The sequence below is a fragment of the Neopelma chrysocephalum genome, unplaced genomic scaffold (genome assembly GCF_003984885.1).
Source record: "Neopelma chrysocephalum unplaced genomic scaffold, ASM398488v2 Primary Assembly neopelma1_23b, whole genome shotgun sequence".
In the NCBI taxonomy this organism is placed as follows: domain Eukaryota; kingdom Metazoa; phylum Chordata; class Aves; order Passeriformes; family Pipridae; genus Neopelma; species Neopelma chrysocephalum.
In genome coordinates this window covers 1,383,938-1,408,648 of record NW_020897692.1, presented here as the reverse complement: position 1 = coordinate 1,408,648, position 24,711 = coordinate 1,383,938, and the positions used below count along the sequence as shown (strand labels likewise).

The 24,711-nt window shown below is 43.1% G+C and overlaps 1 protein-coding gene across 1 annotated transcript; it reads right to left on the bottom strand.

Moving 5' to 3' along the window:
- Positions 1-773: 773 nt before the first annotated feature.
- FAXC (failed axon connections homolog) lies at positions 774-22,802 on the bottom strand. The gene is made up of 6 exons (XM_027694698.1): positions 22,528-22,802; positions 21,951-22,086; positions 16,633-16,829; positions 8,642-8,859; positions 3,268-3,384; positions 774-1,697 (listed from the first exon to the last, which is right to left on the bottom strand). The coding sequence occupies exons 1-6, from the start codon at positions 22,794-22,796 to the stop codon at positions 1,414-1,416; spliced, it is 1,221 nt and encodes a 406-aa protein (XP_027550499.1). The 5' UTR covers positions 22,797-22,802; the 3' UTR covers positions 774-1,413.
- Positions 22,803-24,711: the final 1,909 nt, after the last annotated feature.

Genomic DNA, 24,711 nt, shown 5'->3' with positions numbered 1-24,711 from the left:
TAATAATTCACAAACACAGAAGAAATTTGGTCAACACACATTCCAGATGAGTGTTTGGGAGATTATACATTAACACTGAAATTTCCCTCCTGAATAAAAACATTCTATAGTAGTGATTGCAAACTTCTGCAAAGAACAAGAAACACTGATCAGCTCCTTTCTGTAAGACTGCGTTTTTCTCCAGCTTTCCCTGACTGTCTGAAAAAGAACTGGGAGCGGTTCTTACCTGCAGACAATCTAATATATGCACCCAAAGTATGAGCAGCTAGCAAATAAAATTCCCTTGAAACTTTGCCAAATCATAGAATTTTTTAGATTGGAAAAGACCTTTGAGATCATCAAGTCCAACTGTTAACCCAGCACTCCCAAGTCCACCACCAAACAATGCCCCCAAGTGCCACATCTATGTGGCTTTTAAATACCTCCAGTGATGGTGACTCAATCACTTTCCTGAGTAGCCTGTTCCAATACCTGACAGTCCTTTCAGTGACTAAGTTTTTCCCAATATCCAATCTAAACTTCCCCTGGTGCAACTTGAGCCCATTTCCTCTTATCCTATTGCTTGCTACTTGAGAGAAGAGACCAACCCCTGCTTCACCACAACCTACTTTCAGGTAGTTGTAGGGAGCAATAAGGTCTCCTCCCGAGCCTCCTTTTCTCCAGGCTAAACACCCCAGCTCCCTCAGCCATTCCTCACATGACTTGTGTTCCAGCTCCTTCACCAGCTTCATTGCCTTTCTCTGGACACGCTCCAGTACCTCAGTGTCCTTCTTGCAGTGAGGGGCCCAGAACTGAACATAAGACTCAAAGTGCACCCTCACCAGTGCTGAGTACAGGGGAACAATCACTGCCCTGGTCCTGTTGGTCACACCATTGCTGATACAATCCAGGATGCTGTTACATCTGATCCACCAGGGCACACCACTGGCTCATATTGAGAGGCAGTCAACCAGCACCCCCAGGGCCTTTTCATTAAAGCGTCAATCATTTTCTTCCATGGAAGAAAGCTGTGCCAGTCATGCCTCTTCCATTTTTGTCCTCAACCCACTCCTGTAAAGATAAGATATTAACACAAACCAGCAGTGACAAATGCTCCACTTCCCAGAATTCTGTCCTACTTGGATGGGGGATCTGTTTTTGAACATGAACAAAAATGTAGATGGAAAGGTCCTGTTGTCCTCTAGAGCTCTAGCTTGCCCATGTGTGTTTTAAATAAGTGTTTACCTTGGTTCCACCTGCACAGTAAGACAAAATGAAATACAGTTGAAATAGTCCAAGTAGCACGTGACAGCTGAGTCAAGCACAATGGTCTCTTGAAAAGTGGTATAAACCTCTTCCTGACCTGAAGGAGAAAACAAATCAGACTGACCCCAAGAAACAGCTTATCTGCACAATGGGAGACACTTGTACATATCACTTGCATTGTTCATGATCTCTGTACTCATCCATGTCCACATCCGAATCAAAGAGGGAGTGTCCAGTGTAATCGGTATCTGGCGTTTGGGAAATACTGTTCCCTTCCTCATCAAATGTTTCTGTCCTTGAATAAAAACTGAAGTCCTGCAAAGGGGAGTAAGTCTTGCTTGCTTCACTGCTTTCCTCGGATTCATACAGAGTGTTATCATCATCGTGGTGCCATTCAGGCCAAAATTTCCTCCTTATTCTTTCACAATACATAGCAAGGTTAATCAGTTCACCTGCAACACAATGCAACAGATTTCAATAAATAGATCCAGTCAATAATGCTCGACCTCACCTGCTAATGCAAAAACACATAAGCATTGTTGGAAAGAAATTGCGCAGGGTCTTTCCAAAGAGTTTTCAAAATTCCAAGATCCCATCAATCCTCTCAGCAGCTCTGTTTGTAACTTTCATCTAGCTTAAAACCCATATTATTAACCCACACACAACAAGAAAGGTTATGCAGGAATAAACACATATGTATGTTCATGCAAATAGAAAAATAAATGTCCCAAATTCAACATCTAAAGAAATCAATGAAGACAAGACACTAATATTGTAGTTTTCATAGTAAAATTTTTTGCTTAATTGCAGACACCTACTTCCTAAAGACAGAAGTTGATCCTATATATGCACAATACACTTATTAAATGCAGTGAATTTAGGTTTTCCACCACCAGATGGCAGTGCTGTCTGCAACATAAATTCACATTTTTAAGTTTTCATATGGTCAGTGGTTCACTCCTAGTGCTCCCAGCCTTAGTACCTTACACCTTATATTTATACATACATGAATGCTTACAGAATAAATCATTAAAAAATTCAAAGAAGAAACAAATAATAGCATGTTAAAGGGGAGCTGTATGTGAAACCTGTACTCACGGTAGCATGAGTAGGTGGATGGGTACAAAGAATCAACCATACTGCTTAGGTATTTCCATCTGTTACCTTCTATTTATTTCCATTAGAGACAAACTAATTCAACAAACACAGTATTCCTTCTAGAAAGCCGTGAGCCCTTCAGAATTTCATCTGTGATTCTCCAGACACCAATGGGAAGAACTGCATAGCCAATTCCCCATCTCAAGTGCTCATATTTTGAGGAAAAGAGTAAGTCTATGCCTCCTAACTGTCGATTTAGCAGAGCTCTCCTGCACAGAGTAGATTTACAGGTCAGATTCTTTCCTTTTACACCTATTTCACATCCTTTTCCTCCTTAGCTCTTCCCATTTTTCACACTGAGTGGTTTTATCCTGAAAAGGGATGTAAAGATACTTTAACATCTACACCACTCCACAAGAAAAAAAATCCCTCTGTGGTAGGGAGGGGTATGCTGGTTTCTAGTTCATGCCAAAACACAGTGATTCCAAAGTCAGGCTGGATTTTTTCCTTGCCCAGCATCTTCAATAACTGTAATTTCAGTGGGACCATAGCACTTGCAGTTCTACTATCAAGGAAACTACTCAGTTCAGCAGAGTTTGGCTCATGGTTCTGCTTCTGTCATGAATATGCTGGATAACTCCAGCATTCATTCCTCAGAGGCTTTACGCCTTTGCCATTTTAAACAAGGAAAAGATCAAGTACAGGAATAGAAACGATTACTGTCTAGAACACTAAAGAGAAAACAAACGTGAATTTTAAGAGAAAACAACATTACAAGATACAAATGCTACATCAAAGGCAAGAACAGTCTGTGATGCAGCTGAAGTACTGCAGTCTTCAAAATGTCCTTCCAAGGTGCTCCAAGTGTAAACATGGAAAATGCCACCAAGAGCTTTTCATCAGAGATATCTTAAGCTTTCTTACCTTTGATTAGTCTCTCTGGTCGAGTCCCTGGTAGCGTCCACATTGCCTGTGCCAGATGTCCAAAGACAGTGGCATCAACAGTGGAAACAGTTGATCCCATAATGTACTTCTTGTCACCTGTAAATACAACAGAAAACATTTCTTGACCAGTTGTTACTTTTTCACAATTAAAAAAAACAATTCCATGGTTACGTCTTTAGTTTTGTTTTTTTTTTTTAGTAAAATCAATTAAATGAAAAGGTTCACTACCTCAAAGACAGGAATTCAACACTGAATATGACTCCAAAGCCATTGGTAGGGTGAAATCCATAACTGCAGCTTGCCCCATGCTCACTCACAGCTTCTATAACCAGGCCAATAACAGAGCCAGCACCGGCCAAGGAACCTCCTCCAATCCTCACAGCTGGCAGCACTCACACACTGTACTAGTTCTATTGCATTTAAAACCTGCTCTGCAGCCAGCAGGTGCCTGACAGCACGATTTTCACCTTGGTGCAAACACAAAACTCTTCAACCATGGTTCAAAATCATGAACTTGCTGACAGAAGCTAGTCACGTGTGTGCACCTCTCATGCGTGCAGATCCAGTTTCTATTTACTCATCTGATCAGCCAAAAAAAGAAACAGATGAATAACTAAGACAGGGAAGAAAAATCATGTTTCAAAGCCACTGTTTGCAACAAAACATCCAGTATAAACTCGTTTTCCCATCACAGGAATGAGACCTGGAGCAAAGACCACACATAGAGCACGCAGGTGAAACAGGCAGCATTGTAGAGGTCAGGTTAACCGCTTGCACTGTTCCTGCCTTGGCCTGAAGTGCTATAAACTCTGTGAAACGTGGTATGTAATTGAATTCTCAAAATCCAGTTATCCCATCTCCCCAGGACATTCTTCCCCTGACCATAGTAAACTGCCTGTAATTCAGCAGGTTATTAAATGTTAGGGTTATTGAGCGAGTCTAGAGGAACTGTCCAGCAGTAAAATGCATCAAATTCCAGCGTACAGTATAAGGAATGCTGCCAAAGCGGTGCTCAGGAATAACCAGTAACAATAACCTCCTCTGGCCTGTCAGATGTCATTGTAACATGGAGTTAAATCTCCCCAGCTCTTTCACAGCTGCATCAATCTATTGTTTGAAAACTCTGTACAGGGTAAATGTTGTGTTTTTTCAGTATTTATCTGACACCTAAGCATTCATTGATCTCAAAAACAGCTCAAAAATTGGTCCCTAAGCCACAGTTACATGCCAACACTAGGAATTTAGCATCATACAACCGGGCCTTGAGATTCAATCCATAGTGATTTGTGCTGGGAAGTAATACTGTCATTTCCATCTTGTTACAACTAAGGCTGAACCATCCCTCTCTCTTGTTCACCAGGCACAATACACCCTACACACTGAGGTGCACGGAAACAAAGTGCAAGAGGAGGAAATAAAACTGTGGGTTCATAAAACTGTAAATCTGGTTTTAAGTCATGCTGCACCACATAATATGGCCTCTATGCACGTTTTCTCCTACCAGTTCCAATTCATTCTCAAAACTAAAACTTCCAGTGCAACTTTTGTCCAGAAGACTTTCTGATAGACCAGATATCTCTGTGTTCATTTTTAGGCCAGATTACAAAGTGCCTATCACATCAAGGCTGCCACAGTGCTGATCATCTCAAACACCTCTCTGCATCCCCTGGCTAATCCAACAGAAATGAAATCACCTGGTCACACTGGACTTGGATCAAATATGTACTGCCTGGGAATTTGAGAGCACACAGCTCCACTATTTACAAAGGCACACACCAGAGGATTCAAAAGCAGCTACTTCAGCACTGGGTCAAGAAACACCGGCAAGAAACAGATCTGAGACACAGGCAGAAGACCTGCACCCTTCCAACAGCAGCATGTTCAGCCCTTGCAGGCTGCTACAGGGCATTTCAAGTAACTTTAGAGGCTCACATTCAGGTTAGACTCACCTCTGTGTTTCAGCTCTGAGCACCCCTGCCCTTCACAAAGCATCAAGTGCTTTTCAAAATCCAGTTCAGGAAGCTGCTGCCCTGCAACTCCCTGCTAAAATCCCCATCTCCCAAAAAAAGCCTGAGGCAGGCAGACAGCTGAAAGGGCACCAAGAAATTTATGGGCATTGCTCACTCACTTGCCTCTTTTAAACAATTACCAAAACGTATATTTATATATATCACTAATTCATATGCTCATTCCCCACACTTTCTTACAGTACTAGCAGGTAGTAGGAAACAGCTACAAGAAAATTACATTTGTGGTTTAAAGACTTCAGGACAAATAGCAAGATGATACCAATGTAGCAGACTGATCCATCATGGGAGGGTTAGTTCCAATTTCCATGTTTATAAGAGATCTGGAGAAGTATGTCAGGGAAATGGGTACAAGGGAGACAGAAAAATGATTCTCAGAAATGAAAAATAAAAAAAAAGCACCCAAGATGTGACTGGGAATGTCAAAATGAGTGTCATAAGAACTGGTAGCTGCCAAGTTATCATTCTCTGGAAGCAGCTCTTAAAATTTAAAAGTTATTCTTGTTCCCATGTGAATGGTCCCTGTTAAAAAACGGGGAGCATTAATCTGATATGCCTGATAACTGACAGGTACAGTTTGGTATGTGCAGCTATTCTGCATGATAGGCATCCTTTTTAAGCTCTTAAGATTGCCCTCTAACAGCCAAAATCCCAACTGTTTCCTCTTCTGGGAAAACACTTGGGTACATATATGTGGAGGGGAATCTCACAAAGATTGTGCAGGCAATAAGCTGACTGACCACCTTCTCCTTCCCCCCATGAAACAGAGCAGTCTCTAGTCAGTCTGGAAGTCTTCATCCCACCTTCTCTACCCATTCCAGGATACCACCTGGAGGCCACATTTACTAGACCCAAACATAAACAGCTGGTTGGAGAAAACATGAGCATACTGATGTTAATGAAAATCAAGGCAATTATCAAAAAGTAGATGAACTCACCCATAAGCAAAAAGGCAAATATAATGATTCACGTAACCACACACCAACTAATCTGACATCCATTTCAGAGGGGAAGATGAAAAAAAAGTACAATGTTCAGTTGGTAATGTAATAAAATAACAGGAATACAGCAAACGCCCATCAAGACTTTTTGAAGTACACAGGAACACTCTTAACAACAATCTGGAAGGAGAACAAAACCTCTGCTGGTATGTGTATAATACAATTAAAAATCTGATACAGTGAAGAAGTGCTTTAGGATTTCTAGTGCTTTTTCCCATGAAAAACAAAAGCAAGAGACTGATTATAACATTTACCTTCACAGGGAGATGACCCAAATCACCCAGAAAGGAAGGAAGAACTAGGAAAAGCATCTGCCTGCGGGCTGGAATTGGACAAACTCCCATTTGAAGCAAGTCTGATTTTAAACAGATTTTGATAGTGACTAACATCTACTACCAATTACTAACAAAAGTGGTGGCACCTCTGCTTTCTGAAATCTCATATTTAAAAGTGGATGGCTTTTAGAAAGCCATCCTTAGCCAGCAAAAAGGCACAGGTCTCAAAACAGCAATCAAGCAGTCTGATTCACAGAAATATGTCTAGACAGTTAAATGATCTCTTTGAACTCAAAATTTTACAAATCTGAGTGTCAGTACAGACTCCAGAGATGGAAGGATGCAGACTTCAAATAAGCAAATTAGAACTTTTGCAGGTACTTGAGAACATGTTTTAGCTTTCCTTTGAAGGCTCTGTCTACTCATGGCAAATAGGGATGACTTTAGCACAGACACATCCACTGCTGCTCCCTGCAGCCTGCCAGTGTTGTCTAGCCAGAATCATGGGGCTCTGCTGAGCTAACAGGCTGAACTTGCTCCAGCTCCTGCCCCAACTCCGTTCCTCTTTGTAATGAACATGGAGCAACACAGTGCCAATCTCAAAACTACAGCAACAGTAGTCCCACTGAGGAGGGTACCTTGAGCTGGCCACAGCTCTGCAGCAGATATGATCAGACCTCCCCTTCTAAAGTAAGCTGTTCCCTCCCTTCCTCCCCCTAACAGAAAAGGGACTCTTCAGTGCCAAGAAACAGGTTTTCTTTGAAGAGGGACTAGAATAGATAACCATTTTTCTTAACAAACAAAATGCAGCATGAGAAAGTACTGTCAGAAAAAGAGTAGTCAACAAATCTTCCCCTTGCCCATTGTGCCCATGCATCACATGTCTTTTTTCCACTTTGCTCCCAGTCCAGCAACTTGGCAGGTTTGTTTCAGAAAACAGACTTAGAGAAAACTCTACATAGCCTCATCTAAGTCCACTGCAAACACCTTCTTTTCCAGAACACCTCGGAAGTTCAGAAGCATTTCTTCTTTCCCTTTCTGAGCAATCACTCAGTTTCTTCCTTCTGCTGGGCTTTCCTCACCTTGCTCCCTTCATCCACTCCACACTTATCTCTTTAGAGCACGTGCAGTATGTTCTCCCTTTGGAGCACAGTCTCTCCTGTCCTGCACTCAGCCACCTCTTTAAAGCAATCATAACAGAAAACAAAGTGGCCAGACAGGGACCATCTCTTGTGATTCCTTGCACAAGAGAGACAAAAGCTCAAGAGAAGCAGCAATCTGCCCTAAACCAATTCCTCAAAATCTAAATTTTACACAGACACACAATATGCTTAGCTCTCAGCAGACCAGAAGGCAGGAAGCGCAGTGTAGACAGCTCCAGTGCAGATTACAGCCTGAGCCACACAACAGAAATGAGGTTCATGTAATTCTAACTAAGTGAGGTCACATTAAAAATAACGTTATAGGATTGGATTATGATAATCAAAAAGCTTAAACTCACCTATTTTGACAACACACAACCACTGCCTACTAGGAGCTTTGAATAAAGCTAACCCAACCAAATACAACAAAGTTCAGCTCATCAAAATAACATCTGCAAAGGGTTTTCAAATGCCAGCCTCATAATGATTTAGCAAACAGCCACAAGTCCCATGAAATAAAAAATGAGACAAACACCCCATCCCCAAAAATCATAAATAAGAGGTTTCATTTGCAGAATTAAATGCTACATTTTCCTAAATTCATATAGCAATATGCTCTTCGAAAACTGCAGGCTATCTTTTGCTCCTCTAGACACACATACTCAGTGGTCAGAGAAGAAAGCCTCTTATGCCTCTAGACACACAATCTGGAAGCAAACAGTGGGGAAAGATACACTTTCTCTGCCAGAGCAAGGGGTGGCACTGAATGACAGCAGCAGTGCAGCCTCTACCTTCTGCCAAAATGAGATTATCTGTGTATGTGATCAAGCTGTCAGGAAGCACTTGAAGTCAGTTTTATCCTGTGGACAGAGCTGTGAACAGACCACACACAACTCACTGTACCTTACCCAGGAGGCCTGCCAGAGTCCGCATGTCCTTCTCCATCAGCGTGTACATTTCCTCCTCCGAGAAGCGGCCAATGCCATGGCCGTACATTTCCCGCTTCACGATTCCTTTGGTCAGATGGCAGAAGATCCACTTCAGCAAGTCGCTGAAGGGGCCAAAAAGAGAAACCATCTTTTGTGTCTCATGAAGATTTTCCACCCATTGGCAATAAGCTAAAGTCCTAAAAGGATGCAAAGATAAGTTATAGCAGTGTGATCCCCAGACAGCCCACCACCACCCTGCCAAGGCTCAAAGGTCAGGCAGATGAGCAGTCACTGCCCCGATGGAGAGGCAGCAGAACAGCAGACCCTGGGGCAACTTGGAGTGACAGCAGAGCAAACCGACTTTGCAGTACTTACACAGACTGCCCAGTGCTTATTCTCTCAGTAAATCATTATTCACTTCAACAGAAAATGAGATTCATATTGAAATATAAAAGTTGTAGAATTCTGCTAAACTCATGTAACAAAATGCAGTGCAAAAGGGATTTATTAGCTAAAGATATCTGACTGCAAAGACCTGGGGAACACAATAACAACAAAACAGCCCACAAAGGTATCAATCTTTCTCACCAACATGTTCTCCTTACTCTCTATACTCTGAAACTTAGCCAACCAATAACTTTTCTCCAACAGTAATTTTTCAGAAGATCTCTCTTCTCCTCAGAAAGTAATGATTACACAATCTTTTAAAAATAAAATTTTAAAAATGAAGGGGTAGAGGTCATTGGGTTGGTTTTCTGTTGTACATTTTCCTCTCTTCAAAATGTTGATTTTATGAGAGAGACATTTCTAAAGGATATCTGTTGTATCCCATGCTTTATTGAATGGCAAATAATATTCTTTTGAAAAGTCTTTTTATAAAAATTTTTCTCACCAGCTAAAATTTTTGTTTCCTACATGAATTTTTGTTCTTTAATAATATTATAGACAAACAAAAACTTGATTTTTTGCTGTTGCAACTCCAGAAACTTGTGAAAAAAAGAAACATTAACTTTTTTAATAACCAGCATCTCCTGAAATTACAAACAAACCAAAGAGACCACATATACAACTTTGGTCACCAAGTTCAAGGGATGTTGGAAAAAGGGCTAAAGACATCTCAAAGTAGACATGACAGACATATGATGCCTGCAGGGTCTCAGAAACACTGGGAGTTGGGACCCATATTCTATTAGGTTTGTAACAATTTCCAAATGGAAAAAACCCTAAAAGTGGATTCACATATTTGAGATTGTATGAAAAGAGGCTCGTGGAGACTGACAAACTAGTGAAGCTAGATAGAAAAGTTGAAATATCAAAAGATGCAAGTTCATGTACACAATTATATTAAATATTGATTTAATAATCAAATGTTTCCATTTCCAATATGACCAGAGCTCCATTGCTTTAGTTTGGAATATGACTTCAGTTTAATCATTGTACATATTTATAACTCCATATAATTTTCTTAGTGCTGATATGGATCACCTAATTCAAAAAAGGAAAGGGGAAAAAAAAAAGCAGTATCTCTTGAAGAACTCCTATAACTTTTTTTCATCATGTACATTTTATCAAACTCCCATGTGTCACGGTAAATGCTGAATTCAGCACTACTATCAGGGAACAATTACATTTCCACCATGAAAATGTTCTAATATTTTAAATTTCCACAGATTCTTTACTTGAATTACTAATAACATGAGGTGAAAGGAGAGTATTTTGCTGTAATAGCTGAAAACAACCCCACTTTGTGCTCAAATTTAGAATGCTCCCAACAAAATGGGTGAAAAGTATTTTAATTCTATTACAAGTTGTCCACAGCAGTTCACTGCCTTCTGCTCAAACTGGTTTCACTGAAGTTAGTAATAGTGAGGCATGCACAGGTTTTGCTGCAAATGTATAAACAATGAAGAACAAAAATGCACCTGCTATGCTTCTAATGGCTTTTACCCTCAATAGGTTTCTCAACAACCTCTTGCACCATACTAATATGACAAAAGCATCCCGCTGACATTTCATACACTTCAATACCTCTCTTTGAATGGGGGTGTTCTGCACAATCCTTGTTTTTCAAACTAGATGGATCAACTCAAGTCATTGAGCTGGTTTCAGCACAGCAGAGTTCGAAACAGCCAGATTCAGCAGAGGCACCAGCAACACAGGAGGAACATGAAGCCAACAAGCACAGCAGCAAACAGCTACTGAAGCTCCTAAAGCATTAACTTTGTCGGGCAGATGTGGTGTGGGACTACCCTGCTCCAGGAACAAAGTAAAACAGTATTTAAGAAGGATGGAAAGAAGACTGGCCTAAAGCATAAGGGCACTCTATAGAGTGGAACATTGCAGTAGTCATGTTTCACAGCAGGTACAGTTCTGAATAGGAAGAAAAACTCTGGCCTTGATGCAAACACTAGGAAATAATTACAAATACTGTCTACACCATAGAATCATAGAATGACTTGGGTTGGAAGGGACCTTAAAAATCATCTGGTTCCACTCCCACTCCAGGGGCAGGGATGTTACCCACTAGATCAGGTTGCTCAGGGTCCCATCCAACATGGCCTTGAGTATGTCCAGGGATGGGGCATCCACAACTTCTCTGGGCAACCTGTTCCAGTGCCTCACCACTCTCTTCCTAACATCTAATCTAAAAAACTGTTCCCCCTTGTCCTATCACTATCTGCCCATGTAAAAGTCAGTTTTCCTCTTTTCCCTAAGTGCCCTTTAGGTACTGGAAGGCTGCAATGAGGTCTTTCTTGAGGCCTCTCTTCTCCATGCTGAACAACTCAGTTCTCAGCCTGTCTTCACAGGATCAGAGTGCTGGAGCACCTTTCATCTTTGTGGCCCTCCTCTGGACCCTCTCTAACAGGTCCACATCTTTCTTATGCTGGGAACTTCAAAGCTCAATGTAGGTGGGGTCTGATGACACAGAGAGAATCACCTCTCTTGATCTCTTTTGATGCAGCTCAGTATGCAGTTGGCCGCCTCACACTTTTGGCTCTTGTCCACTTTTTCATGCACCAGAACGCCCAAGTCTTTCTCCATAGGGCTGCTCTCAATGAGCTCTTCTCCCAGTCTGTAAGTTATTACTTAATACTTGAATAAGCAAAGAAAAACTTGGTCACTGAAAGCACTGCTCTGTCATGCTACAAAGACCCTCCTACCCCAGCACGGACCTGACCTGCTTCATCTAGCAACTCTGCAACACAACTCAGTTGCTTTAGGACAACAGGCCTGGCCTGGAGAAGGGCAACAAGAAGGCAAAACAAAACAGAAAAAGAAGACAGGAGACTTCACTGCAGCATTTTTTAGAAGTCACCCCAATTGCACAAGACTAACTTTGCCATATGGACTTGCCTCTACTATTGCTCACTCCAACCACACCAGTGAGCTAGCACTGCACCCTGAATGACCAACCATGTCCAAGATGGTCTTAATTTCATAAAACAGAATCAACAAGGTTTCCCACAAAGCTAATTAGCCTATACTTTAAAGTAAAAATACATTTCCCTAGAGCTTACTTGCTTGCTCTTGGGGGAGAAGATCTTTGGGTCTGGAACAGGCAGAAATCAGATCAGGTGTTTAACAACCAGGACAGCAACACAAAACTGCACAGGATTTAGGTAATCCTGCTTAGGCTAAACTGTCAAGCACAAATCTTAAGACATCTGCTTGTCACCGTGTGCCTGAAAGTATTGTCCAAACAGTTCTTGAACTCTGTCAGGGTTGGTGCTGTGATCACTTCCCTGGGGAGCCTGTTCCAGTGCCCAACCACTGTCTGGGTGAAGAACCTTTTTCTAATACCCAATCTAAACCTTCCCTGATACAAGTTCAGGCCATTCCCTCAGGTTCTGTCACTGGTCACCACAGAGAAGAGTTCATGCCTGCCCCTCCTCTTCCCCTATTTACCTTATTTACCTTCTGACTTCGAACGAGTAGAACTGTCAGATGTCCCAGATCTCAAATGTACATGGGCAATGAAGACAGCTAAATAGAAAATCAGAGTTTGCTTCTAAAATTTTATAGCTCTAAGTACACAAAAGCAAGGAAAAAAGTAGGTTCAGATTCACAGAGAGTTAAAAACACTTTTAAAACTGACTTTACAAGCACTTTGTTAAAAGAATTCTATTCAAAGGTTCATTAATCTGTGTTTCCTACCAAAACATGCTTCTGAGCACTTAATTTCACCCATCACTCTTCTGCTCAGAATACATCAGTTGAGTATTATCAACATTACAAAATATTAGGAAATGCCAGAAACCGGGTAGTCTAGAAAATCTACTTCAGCACCACATAACTATATGTTTTATACTACAGTTAGTATTTATGGGATGACATAATTATTTTAAATATTGGCCTGAACAGAATATTTTGGGAAACATTAACACTCCCATTTGTGCCAGCACATCTGTACAAATCTTAGAGTATAAATAAAAAAATAATGCATTAAAGAGCAATGCTGTAGAGGAGAAGTAAATCTGAAGTCTAAATGTAACAGCAGCTTTGGCCTCAATACATAAATCAGGCGAGGAGATGAAGAAAGTGACTCATCAACAGCAGCTTGCCTGATTATCCCAAAACTGTCTAAACACCAAGGCAAGGGGAAAGCATTCACAAGGATGTGAACTGGGGGTTATTTTTCCTATCTGAACGTGTGCAAACCAGAATTTCTTGATATACAAAAGGATTATAACAAATTCATTCCACAATCAGCAGTAGAAACTCCACCTGCTGTGCGACTTCCCAGAGCAACTGGCTTCTATGCCACCAGTAGCACTCAAGTCTCATCATTGTTAGCAGTAGGAGAGACACTGTGCTTACAACTGGTTTGATGTATTTAAACATATTTACATTATAAACATATTTTATGTTTAACACATAGCAGGTCTGAACACTGACCAGAGTCATATTCATTTGTATTCTCATACCACGCTTTTCCTGTACTTCAAGCACTCAAGTCACATATGACGTTTACGGGTTCTTCTTGAAAGACAAAGCAAGAAATGAGTCAAATACATATATGCCTGGATATGTGTGTATATATAGATATACACTTATCACTACAGTTGTGTTTGACAATACAGCTAAAGCAATCTAATGGGATAGTCTGCTTAAGCTGAATATTCAAGGCTTTATGGTCTAGCTAAGCACATTAGTGTCACCGACCTAAGATCCCTCTCCTGAGATTAAAGTGACAGGAGACTGCTACCCCTCCAGGCACCAGGAGCTGCCTGGCCTGAATCCCAGCAGTGTCATCAAGCCCAGCATGCCAGTTTCGGAAGGAAGTGAGGATCACACCCATCTTACATAGAGGTCCAATCCCATGAACGTGCTGCAGATACACCAAAAACTCAACGCATCCCCAAAGGTGGCTATGGGTGCCCCGCTAGTTTCTGAGGGCCCACAGGTCACTGCAGGCAGTGGAGGAGACCCAGAGCAAGCCTACAGCAGATGAGAGGTCTGCACTGGATCCAGGACCTGAGGTGAGAGCCACAAAACTGTTCCACTCCCATCTCTTCCCTGCTGGCTTGGCCCAACAGCCATTCAGGTTAGCAGGCTTTTTTTCTTTTGCAAATTTAAACATAGCAAAAACCTAATGGTTATGGCATTCTCCAGGGGCAGGAGCTCTAGCATCAGCTCCGAATCAGCCTAGTGCATCTCACAGATATGCTCTAATCCCAGCACAAAAATAAGCACACTCACTCACTGTTTTTCTGCCTGACCCCTGCCAGGTGCCACAGTCTGGGCCGGAAGCAGGGTGTCCAGAGGCTGAGGTTCACAACAGCCAGAGCAGCCATTTCCACCTGTAAGGGGCACCAACTGGTGAAGATGAGCAATTACCTCAGCAAAAGCCAAACATTTCCAGAGGAATGCTGAGCACCCACCAGGATTAGCTCCATCCAGAGACAGGATGTACTTCGCTTCCTTGTTCGATAAATGTAACGCAGTATTATTTATTTATGATGAAGTTACTTTGCATGCTGCTGGCAATAAAACAGTACGAATCACATTTTCTATCACTGCTTTGGAGGCTTGATAAACCTTATTCTGCAGACAGGCATCACTGTGTTACAAATTCTTTACTGTGGGACTGAAGGACACAACGAACAAACCCTAAGCTTCTGGCGGGAAGTGGGAAGGTTCAGGGACTGATGGAAAGGGATCCTACAACCACAGATAAAATGCTGTCAAGGAGAAATGTGGCCCTACACAGTGAAAGCCTTGGTTTATTTTGGTGTAACTGTAAGATGGTCAGAGCTGTTATCCAGGAATTACAGCAATACAATTGTAATGCCTCACGGCTCAGGCTTTGCCCAGTACAGGGAACCCACATGATATAACCTCACCAACGCATCAAGCCTCTGTTACAGCCACACAGCAGGGACATAAAGTAAGACTTGCAGCTGGATGTTTTACTACACTGCAGCAAAAATACATGCCTTGGAAAAACTCAGCTGTGTGACTAGACAGGAAAGGCAACAGAGATACACAGCCAGGTATGCACATCTCTGTCCTTATTTGATGTAACTTTGTCCATCCGTTTGGACACCACTTCCCTGGGTCAGTGCCTGAATTTGCAATACCTGTCCTCCACGCTCCCCTGTGTCATGTCCAGCAATGCCAAATCAGCTCTGAGGGAGCCTGGATGGACAGACAACAGCTTCACAGAACAAAGCACAGTTTGCAATTGAGACACAACAGCAGTATTAGCTTGTCATCAGTAATGATACATTTAAAGCAGGTAAATCTGTGAACCACGAAACAACTGATACTAAAGCAGAGAGATGAAGCATTAGGGAACTAAAAGGCTTCATCCTCCCTTTGGCAGCTATAGTAACTGAAGGTGGAAAAATGAAATAAAGGTTACACTTGCAGGCTGCTTGTGTCACGTTTTTGAGGCTATGACACTGCAGATGGATATAATTGGTGAAGGTCGCACTTCTTGGAAGGCAGAGATTACACTTCTAAATCAAATCGCTTCAATCTGGCTACTTAATGCTAAATTTGTTCTGAGGAGACACTAAAAATTATTTGAAGAACTATATGTACACGTGTTGCTGCTCATCTTTGATCACAAGGTGAAAGAAAAAGCAAGTAAATGCATTCAATTTAAAATCGCACACTGTTTCTAAGAAAAGAAGTGCAACATAAATGCAAAACTTAGTATAGCAAGGGCTTAAATCCATACTAGAAAGCACAGTATTGGGAAGAAGCCTTGTGCCTGCTGAGGCATCATATGCAGCATCCCAGATGCCATGTCCACCTGATACTTCTATGAATTCAGTCAGGATAGGGCACTTAAAAAGGACTGAAATGTAAAGCAAGGGGAATGACAGGTGTTATTTTCAAAGGTGTCAGTAAAATGCATAAAGTACCATTTCTATTTTCCATTCATACACATATTTCAGCTTTTCAGGATACTGTGACTAATACTGTGTCCTATCAATTGGCAGTACCGTCAACAATACATATTTACAGGAGTATCCTGTGTTACAAGGAAAGGCAATAATCCATATTGTAATTGCACACACAGAATTAAGATCAGTAATTGTAAGAACACAATATTCCAGATTCACTACAAACACTGGATTTGTTCCCCTGCGTCCCCAAACCACAGATGTATTCAGCCACCTTGATGTTTTGCTCTTTATTAAAAAGACTGTTTCTATATGGAGGTCACACTAAACAGGACGAAGGAACATCCCACTGCTGCTTCCTTCTACAAAGCTGCAGGCAAAGGGCCTGACTTTACCTTCCTTACACAGTGTAACAAATTCTCAGGGAAATTACCCCTGGCTCATACTAGCGTACACAGAAAGCAGCAGCAGTTTTCTAGGATGAAGAGAGTTGTGAAATTAACAATTGGGTACCCAAGTTTTCTGCAAGAGAAAATAAGCACTCATGTCCGGGTACAAGCTCAGGGGCAGAGCTGACAGCACAGGAATGCAGCCAGCTTTGCCATGCAAACTTACCAGTACAAGTGCTCCTCCACCATTTTTGTCACAGCTCTGGAAACAGCTCTTTCATGTGGACCAAGGTGTTTATTTAAATTCACTCCAAGCTTCTCTTCCAAAAAGTCAATAATGAACTCGGTGCCAGATACTTTCTTGTGATTGTATTCAATCCAAGGCATTTTCCCTTGAGGGGAAAGTTTTCCATCAAAATAGTTCTAAGAAAAAAAAAAATCGAGTAAACAAACAAATATACAGACAAAAGAGACCCTTCAGGTTCTGTTTCAATGAAAATAAAGATTTTAAAATAATGCTCTCTCTTTTTAAAGCCAACATTATCCAATAAACTTTTTTTTCTAATTAATACTCTAGAGCAGCAGTAGCTATTCAATCAGAGCAGCAGTTTTACCCTATGTGACAATTCAAATAAAACTACTTCCAGGCCCTGAAAGGTGTTACCCGCTTTTATGCTGGATGCCATGTGATGTAATATTATTAAATACCCAGGTTATTTAAGGGTTGGAGACGCTCAGATCTCCCAGAAGACTGGATTAGTTATTCTAAACAATTTTTTAATCACAGGACTCACAATTAAATTTGGTTCTTGCACAGAGCTGCACTTTTCATGTTAAAAGTACTTTAAAAAAATTAATTAACTATCTAACATAGATGCCTGCATTACCTCCAAGGATAAAACACACACTATCACAAGCATATACAAAAGGCATATCATTCCCTTACTGAGCAGGAGGGAAATCTGCTTTCTGCAACTTCAGAACTTAGAAATCTCACACATTCAGAAATATACTTGTTACAACTGGGCCTCCAAGAGCCCAGCACAGAGTACAGCACTACTGCATTGCTGAATACTGGCAGAGGAATACCTGCTCAGCAGAGCTCTCACGCAGAATCTGTAACAATGTATTTTCCCCATTGGAGAAGGTGAAACACAGAGATTACAGAATTTATGTCTCCTCTGACAAACTAGAGAGGAATTGCTGGCTGCCCAAACATGATCACACATTTAGCTTCAATTCTCTTACTCCTGACAGCAGAGACACAAGGCAGAACTTTCTTCCTTCCTTGTGATTCTCATTCCCGCATCCTGTTATTCAGCAAATGAAAATTCCTAGCCTAGATAGCTGAACCATAAAGGCTTACAATAAAGGCTCTTTACTCAAGTCTGGAGGTTCAGGGCTTGCAGTTCTGGACTGATCTGTTTGGGTCTTAAGTATTTACCCTTCCTGAATCCACTTAAGGTGGATTAAGGTACTCTCACAGCAAGGAGTGTATACCAGAACATACCTCCCACTCAGTCTGAAAGCACCAGCACCCTGTTTACCACTCAAAATGCAGATGTGCAACGCACTACAATCATGCAGCCATTCCCAGAGATTCTTCCCTTGTGGATGAAAACAGACAAATGGGTAACACTGCTGGGAAACAATGCCTTCTGGCTCTAGCCTCTTCTGGGATTTGTGCCCAAACAAACAGCATGCAAGGATACTGGATTATATAATGTCTCATCTACCACACCCCTGCATGGGAGAACAAGGCACCTGAATCCCTCCTACTTGCATGTCTGGGTGACCTGGGGATCATTTCCAATGGAGAAACTCTAAAAGCACTGCACATCCAAAACAAAGGAGAGCACTGCCCCATCCTTCCACCTTCCAAGACCTTTCTTTCATCAAAGAGTGTTTCAGCACCGAGACTGATTGATAGAATTCCATAATTTTTCACTATGACTTTACTACAGAAGCCCAAGCTTTTTCTGGAACTACACAGTGTGTCTAGAAGGCACTAAGCACTGCTGGTTTAATCTTCATTTATTTCCCTTCTTGTGCACAAATATGGATGTTTTGCAGAAGCTACTGGACTTGAAGCTGTGTTTATTACATCTTGCAATTACTGCAGTCCATACAATTCATAACCCAGAAAAAAGCAAGTTGTTATTATTCAACTGCACATTTCTTCAAGCACATATATCTAAAACATATAAATATATTGCCTAAGAAGATTTTCATGTTTCACTACATATGGTTTATCAAACAAAATAGGAAACATCTTTCAGTGACCTGAAAAAACCTTAATTTCTTGAGAAATCTGTTATACTGTTCTCAAATGGGCATTTTTAAGCTTGAAACCTCAGTATCCTTATGGCTGCTACTAATTGTCATCAAATATTTATCAATTTTCCACTTTAAAATTGTTCCAGCTGCAAAGTAGGGAAAAGCTACGTTATTGTTAAAAACCAAAAAAGAAACCAACAAAATATCCCTTCATATCTCACAGTACATTAACTGAACTGCAGCCTGCAAAGCAACAATAACAATAGGTCCACAGAACGTCATTTACAGAGGAATTTATAAAAAGAATGGCACAAGGTATTTCTGGGGTAATTTTATAGTATAATCCAGAAGAAATTAGGTTTCACATTTTCAATTACTGGTGTTTATGCTCTTATTTTACTCATGTCTCTTCCCAAGAAAGCTACCATCTTCACAGACCTGGCATGAAAACAGCACATTTCTGCTCGCTAATTATTTATCATATTACATAAAGGCTCAGCTCCTCATATTCTTGAGGAAATCAAGGAACATCCAAAACATCTCTATGAGCACCCAGAATGGGCTCTTTCAAAGCAGGCTTTATCAAGAAAAGCATCAAACATTTTGAAGAAACAGCTAGGCATTGTGACAGCCCAGTCAGGGTGGGGCCGCCCAAATGATTTTTGATGGAGAACTCACACGTAGAAAGGTAGTTTCAAGAAAATGTAAGCACATTACAAGAGTGCATCTGTTGGAAGAAAATCAGCTGAAAGCAGGAACGTGTCACCCTATTCCAATCCTCACACACCATTAAGGCACATAGTGAAAAACACACAGCACATTAACAGCCTGATGCACTATAATAAAGTATAAACATAAACAACTGAAAAAGTAAAAGCAGTCTGACCACCTTGCTGCCTTCTCTTCACTCTATTCCACAACCCTCCCTTCCAAGCAGCCTCTCCCTGCAGGGTGATGACCACAGCAGGTCTCCTGAGAGGAGCATCAGCTGCCACCTGCAGTGCTTCCCCATCACAGCCCCTGACAGCATGCAGGAAGCGAGGTGTTTCCTCCTGTATCACGCCATACTCCACACATACACACACCCTGCTGCCTGCCAGGCAGCCATCACATGCCTTTGTCACCTACAGCATCCTACAGGTAACACAGTCATGAGGGAACAAAATAAAAGTCTCCAGGTACTTCGGTATAGAAAACTCCATAATTCCAGCCAAGAATAACATTACCTCCTGCTCCCCTCCCACTCAGTCCCACAGAAGCATCCACACCTTCCTCCACCTGCCAGAGCCCAATGCAACAACGTACTCAGGGACAGAAACAAAATCTGCTTCTTCCAGAAAAAAAAGCTCCATCCTCAGCTCATAAGTTTAGCTCCACCAAACTTACCTCTAAAACCCTACAAACACCTTAAATCTGTATAAGCCAGCATGGCTAAAAGCAGCAACCTGGCGTTCCCAGCACCTGCGAGACCCGTTCCTGCTCCTGCAGCATAGCACATGGAGCATGTGGGAACCAAGCTGGTTAAAACCAAATTAACTAAACCTCCCTGGCTCCAGCTAGGCCAGTTCCAATCCAGCCTGATCTGCCACAGAAAAGCACGAGCAGGAAGGGACAAGAGGAAGCAGCTGAAGGTAGGACTATCACTTTTGATGGTCCTGCTGACCAATGCCAGCTTAGTGTGCTCACAGCTAGTGAGTAGGGATAGAGAGAGATGCAACACCAAAAAACAATGCTGACCTTCAGTCCAGAAAATAAAGAGGGGAGGATAACCCTTGGAAAATTCCTCTCTCTCAGAAAAGCTGGGTGAATCACTTATAACCCACATGAGCTCCCTAAACAACTCCATCCTGAATCACACAAATGCACAATGTTATCTTTTAGAAGTAAGTGACCACATCTTATCACAACCATCTTTTATACTGCAGCTTTCTTCAGCTACTCTGCACCAGAGCAACCTTGACCATCACAAACCTTTAAACTGCATCAACTGCCATTAGGAAGAAAATAGATCTCACCAACATTGTCTTCCCTTCAAACATGCAATTTCTACCCAAATTACTTTGGGTGGAGACAAAGTCCTCCTGCTCCAATAGCATGTACAAACTTCAGTATCTTGCAAGTTCTGTAAACCTAAATGAGGAAAATACATCCCATGGGATGGAAATCTTCCTCTTTAGTAATCCAAAGTATCTGATTCAAGTATCATTAAATTGTAAGATAACGAACATTAAACTCAAGCTTTTTATACAGAGTTAAGCAAAATGTACTCATTAAGTTCTCTTTCACTTCTGATGTAAAGGAATTTAATCACAAATGAAGCTGAATGAATAACAACCATGAATGTGTTAAAAAAAAAAAAGTTGTAATAGGGTTGGTTTTCCTATGTACAACACTGGACATAAACAAAGCATTCTTCCTAACATCTTGCAGACATTTCTTCTACCAAAAATCCAAAGATCTTAATTCTATGTATCATTACTGTTGCATCATCTTAAAGGCAATCAGTGCTTAACACAAACAAAAAGAAAACCACCCTGTTTCAAAGAGCCTGTGTGCTGCACAGCCTGCCAACACCACAACAAGGTGTGCGCCAAACTCGTAGTGTCACAACTAAACCCTTGATGCTAATGGGCAAGACTAAGAGATCCAAGTTTCCACTCTCATAGCTTTCATTCACTGGAGAAGCTCAGGCTTCATCCCCTGTGGGAAGATGGCATGAGAAGCACCCAACCACAACTACAGAGCAGTATTCATGACCTCTAGAAGAAAACCTGTTTTACCTCACTGTGGAGGAAGCACCAGTTATGGGAGGTGAAGCAAAAGTCTTCTTCCCAGGAGAGGTGCATAGAGAAACCCTCCAGGAAAATAAGAAACTGCAGCTATCTAATCATGATGTCTTCAGCATGGTGAAATTCAAAGATCAAATAATGTTACGCTTTAGTTCTGGGGTGTTATTTAGTGTTATAGAAACTCCAAACTACTCTCCCACTTCAGCATTTCCAGCCAAGCTAACTTCTTAACATTCATTTAGCTGTGCCAGTTCAATCTACAGCTGTTCCAGACCAATCTTATTCAAGTCATGTCTTTAAAGGTTATACACCATATTTAACTGGAGACATAAAAGTGTTGGTGTACCCACCTAGTTGTAGGTGTATGTTTACATCTCCCTGTGTGAGACAGACTGGGGGGGAGGAGAGATGGGATGCCTATGTGCCATTTCACGTAATTACAGCAAGCTGCAATGCAAAGACAAACTGCACAATTTACCTGGTAGGGTAAATCAGCCATCCTCAAGTATGTTTCCATTTTCAGACAGAATGGCGATAAACTCGGAACACCATTCCTAGGCCTTGAAAACTGATGCAGTATGATAGCATCTTTTGAATCAAGTTCTTCCTCTTTCCTGTCAAAAATGAAATGGAATTTAAAAAAAGGAAACACTGGGCAGGTGCATGATACATCAGTAAATTAAATACACAAAGGAGAAACCCTGGCCAAGGCAACACACTCGTCTGCCTTTAAGGGGCTGCTGCAGGTTTTGATCGCCTGGGTCCGGAGGCGGTGAGAGGGCCCAGCCTGGACCACCTGTGGGGGCGAGCGCAGGGCTCGCCACGGCGTCGCCTCCTGGGCTGCTGCGAAGGGCGAACGGGAGGAAAAGGGAAATAAAAAAAAATGGCAAAAACACGGTGAAAGACAGAACCCAACCCGCCGGACCCCCACGGCCTGCCCCCGCAGGTACAAGCGGCTCCGAGTGCCGCTTCATCCCGGCGGGAGCGCCCTCGGCTTCCAGCGCCGCATCCCCCGCGTCGCTCCCGCCCGGCCCGGGCGGCCCCCGCAGCCTCACCGAATGGCCAGCAGCTCGTGGAGCAGGTACGCGGCGGCGGCCAGCAGGGCCCCGCCCGTCAGGTACAGCGTTTTCTTCCACCAGGAGTCGGAGCCCAGCGCCGCCATGGTGCCGCCGCCGCCCGACAGCGGGAAGGCGACGATCTCGCCCCCATAGAAGGCGGGCGGCGGCTCCTCGGGCCCCGCGCACCAGCCCAGCGACAGGCTGCGGTTGCGGCTCAGGTCCGCCACGCAGGAGCGCGGCGCCGCCAGGCCCACCCCCCACAGCATCCTGCGCCCGGCACCCGCATCCCCCGCCGCGGAGCCGCCGAGCCCCACCTGCCCTGCCCTGCCCAGCCCTGTCCTGCCCTGCCCTGCCCTGCCCTGCCTCGTCCTGCCCTTCCCGGCACGGCGGCGGGGAAGGGCCGCGCCGCGCTAGGCGGCTGCGGCGGCTCCCTTAGCCGCGCTGCGCGGCTGCGCGACGAGGCTGGGGAGGGAGGGGATGGGCAGGAGAGGGAGGAGGTGGGGTGGACCGAGTCGGGTCTGTCCTGCCCTGCCCTGCCCTTGCGGAGTGCCCGGGCCACGGTAACCGCTGCCCAGAATTGAGGGGGAAAAGACGACGTGTCATGCCGGGGGGGTTGCGTGTGTGCCGGCCCTGTTAAAATGCCCGCGGTCCAAGCATCGCTTCGCTGCTCTTGGAGGACCAGAAGCCTCGTATTCATCCCGTATTTAGGACAGAGGAGCCACTCCCGTGCCTGGCCGCAGCTGAGCGTTGCCACACTGCGTCTGTCAACACCACGGTGATTTTCTTTCTATTATTCTGATACTCGACTAGGTGACTGAGGAAAACACCGCGATGGACAGAAAAGGAAGCAAAATGGCTTCAAAGCAAATCTCTCGGCCCAGAAGGTCATGAGATTTTACAGGCACTGAGGGTCCCGGCACTCCCTTGCCTGCGGCCACCCGCTGCAGTGGGAGCCGTGGGTGCACCGTGGTGGCATGGGCAGGATTTCATCTCACGTTCTGCCGAATATCCGTGGCTCTGCATATTGTGCTGACCCCAAAACACTTAACAATGCCCTTTACTTTCTGATTAATACCACTGCCCAAATACTTTGTCTGTCATCAAATGCTGTGGTGTGTACAGAGCTGCTCCAAAAAGCTCCCACAAATTAGATATTTTATTATGCCATCAGGGGCAATAGAAGTGACCTGATCCTTCACAAAAATGAAGCATTTTCAGTGTCCAGGAGGGAACAGAGTCTGTGACCAGGGCTTTGTAAACGCTTTGCCTCAGGATGTGGGACAGATTAGACAAAGGAGGCAGATGAGGAAGAGAAGATCCCTGAGAGAAGCTGTGAAGTTCAGATCCATATGCCGACTTCTCCAAGTGCCAGTGGTGGCCAGTTTTGTGTTTAGTTTTGCTATGCAACATCAGTGAGAGCAACTTGAAGCTGTGTCAGGGGAGGTTTAGGTTGGGTATTAGGAAAATGTTATTCACTCAGATGGTGGTGGGCACTGGAATAGGGTCCCCAGGGAAGTGGTCTCAGCACCAAACCTGACAGAATCCAAGAAGCTCTCAGACACGTGGTGTGATTCTTGGGACTGTCCTGTTCCAGGGCCAGGAGCTGGACTTCAAGGATCTTTATGTTGAGTCCTTTCCAACTCAGGATATTCTATGATTCTGTGAACTGTCTCTGCCTCCTGCCTGACCTCACTAGGAAGGCGTCTATCTGCTGACACTTTCCTGCAGTAGCTTCTTGAAGCATTTTGTTTTATTCCTCACTTTTATCTTGTTGTTTATGGTTATTCAGTAGTCACAGGCTACAGCACAAGAGCCCTGTGTTTGATAAATAGCATGTGTTTGATACTGTGATGACATTCTGCTCTCGGGCATCAATGGAATCAGAGGTCCCGGGGACCCAATAAGTCTCATTCCACAAACAAGTTGCTCCTCCTTTGCACTCATTGCACTCATCCTTAGGGAGGTGCTGGCTGAGCACTGTCTTCACAGCTGTTGGGCCACCCCACATGACAGATGATGCACAGGTAATGAAGTAAGAGTGGAAAGTGAGAGCAGCAGCCCCTTCATGCCACAGCTGATCATTTGCAGCATGAGGTTTTGTTAAATTCTTACAACAGTGCAATGAAGAGACAAAGAAGAAAAGTGCTTCTTCTCTGCTACAGCACCTGCAAATCTCAGGGT

Coding starts and splice junctions, on each gene's coding strand:
- FAXC (XM_027694698.1), bottom strand. CDS start 22,796: ATGCTGTGGGGGGTGGGCCTGGCGGCGCCGCGCTCCTGCGTGGCGGAC. Junction 22,087..22,527: donor CACGAGCTGCTGGCCATTCG/GTGAGGCTGCGG, acceptor CATTTTTGACAG/GAAAGAGGAAGAACTTGATT. Junction 16,830..21,950: donor TGGCTGATTTACCCTACCAG/GTAAATTGTGCA, acceptor TTTTTTTCTTAG/AACTATTTTGATGGAAAACT.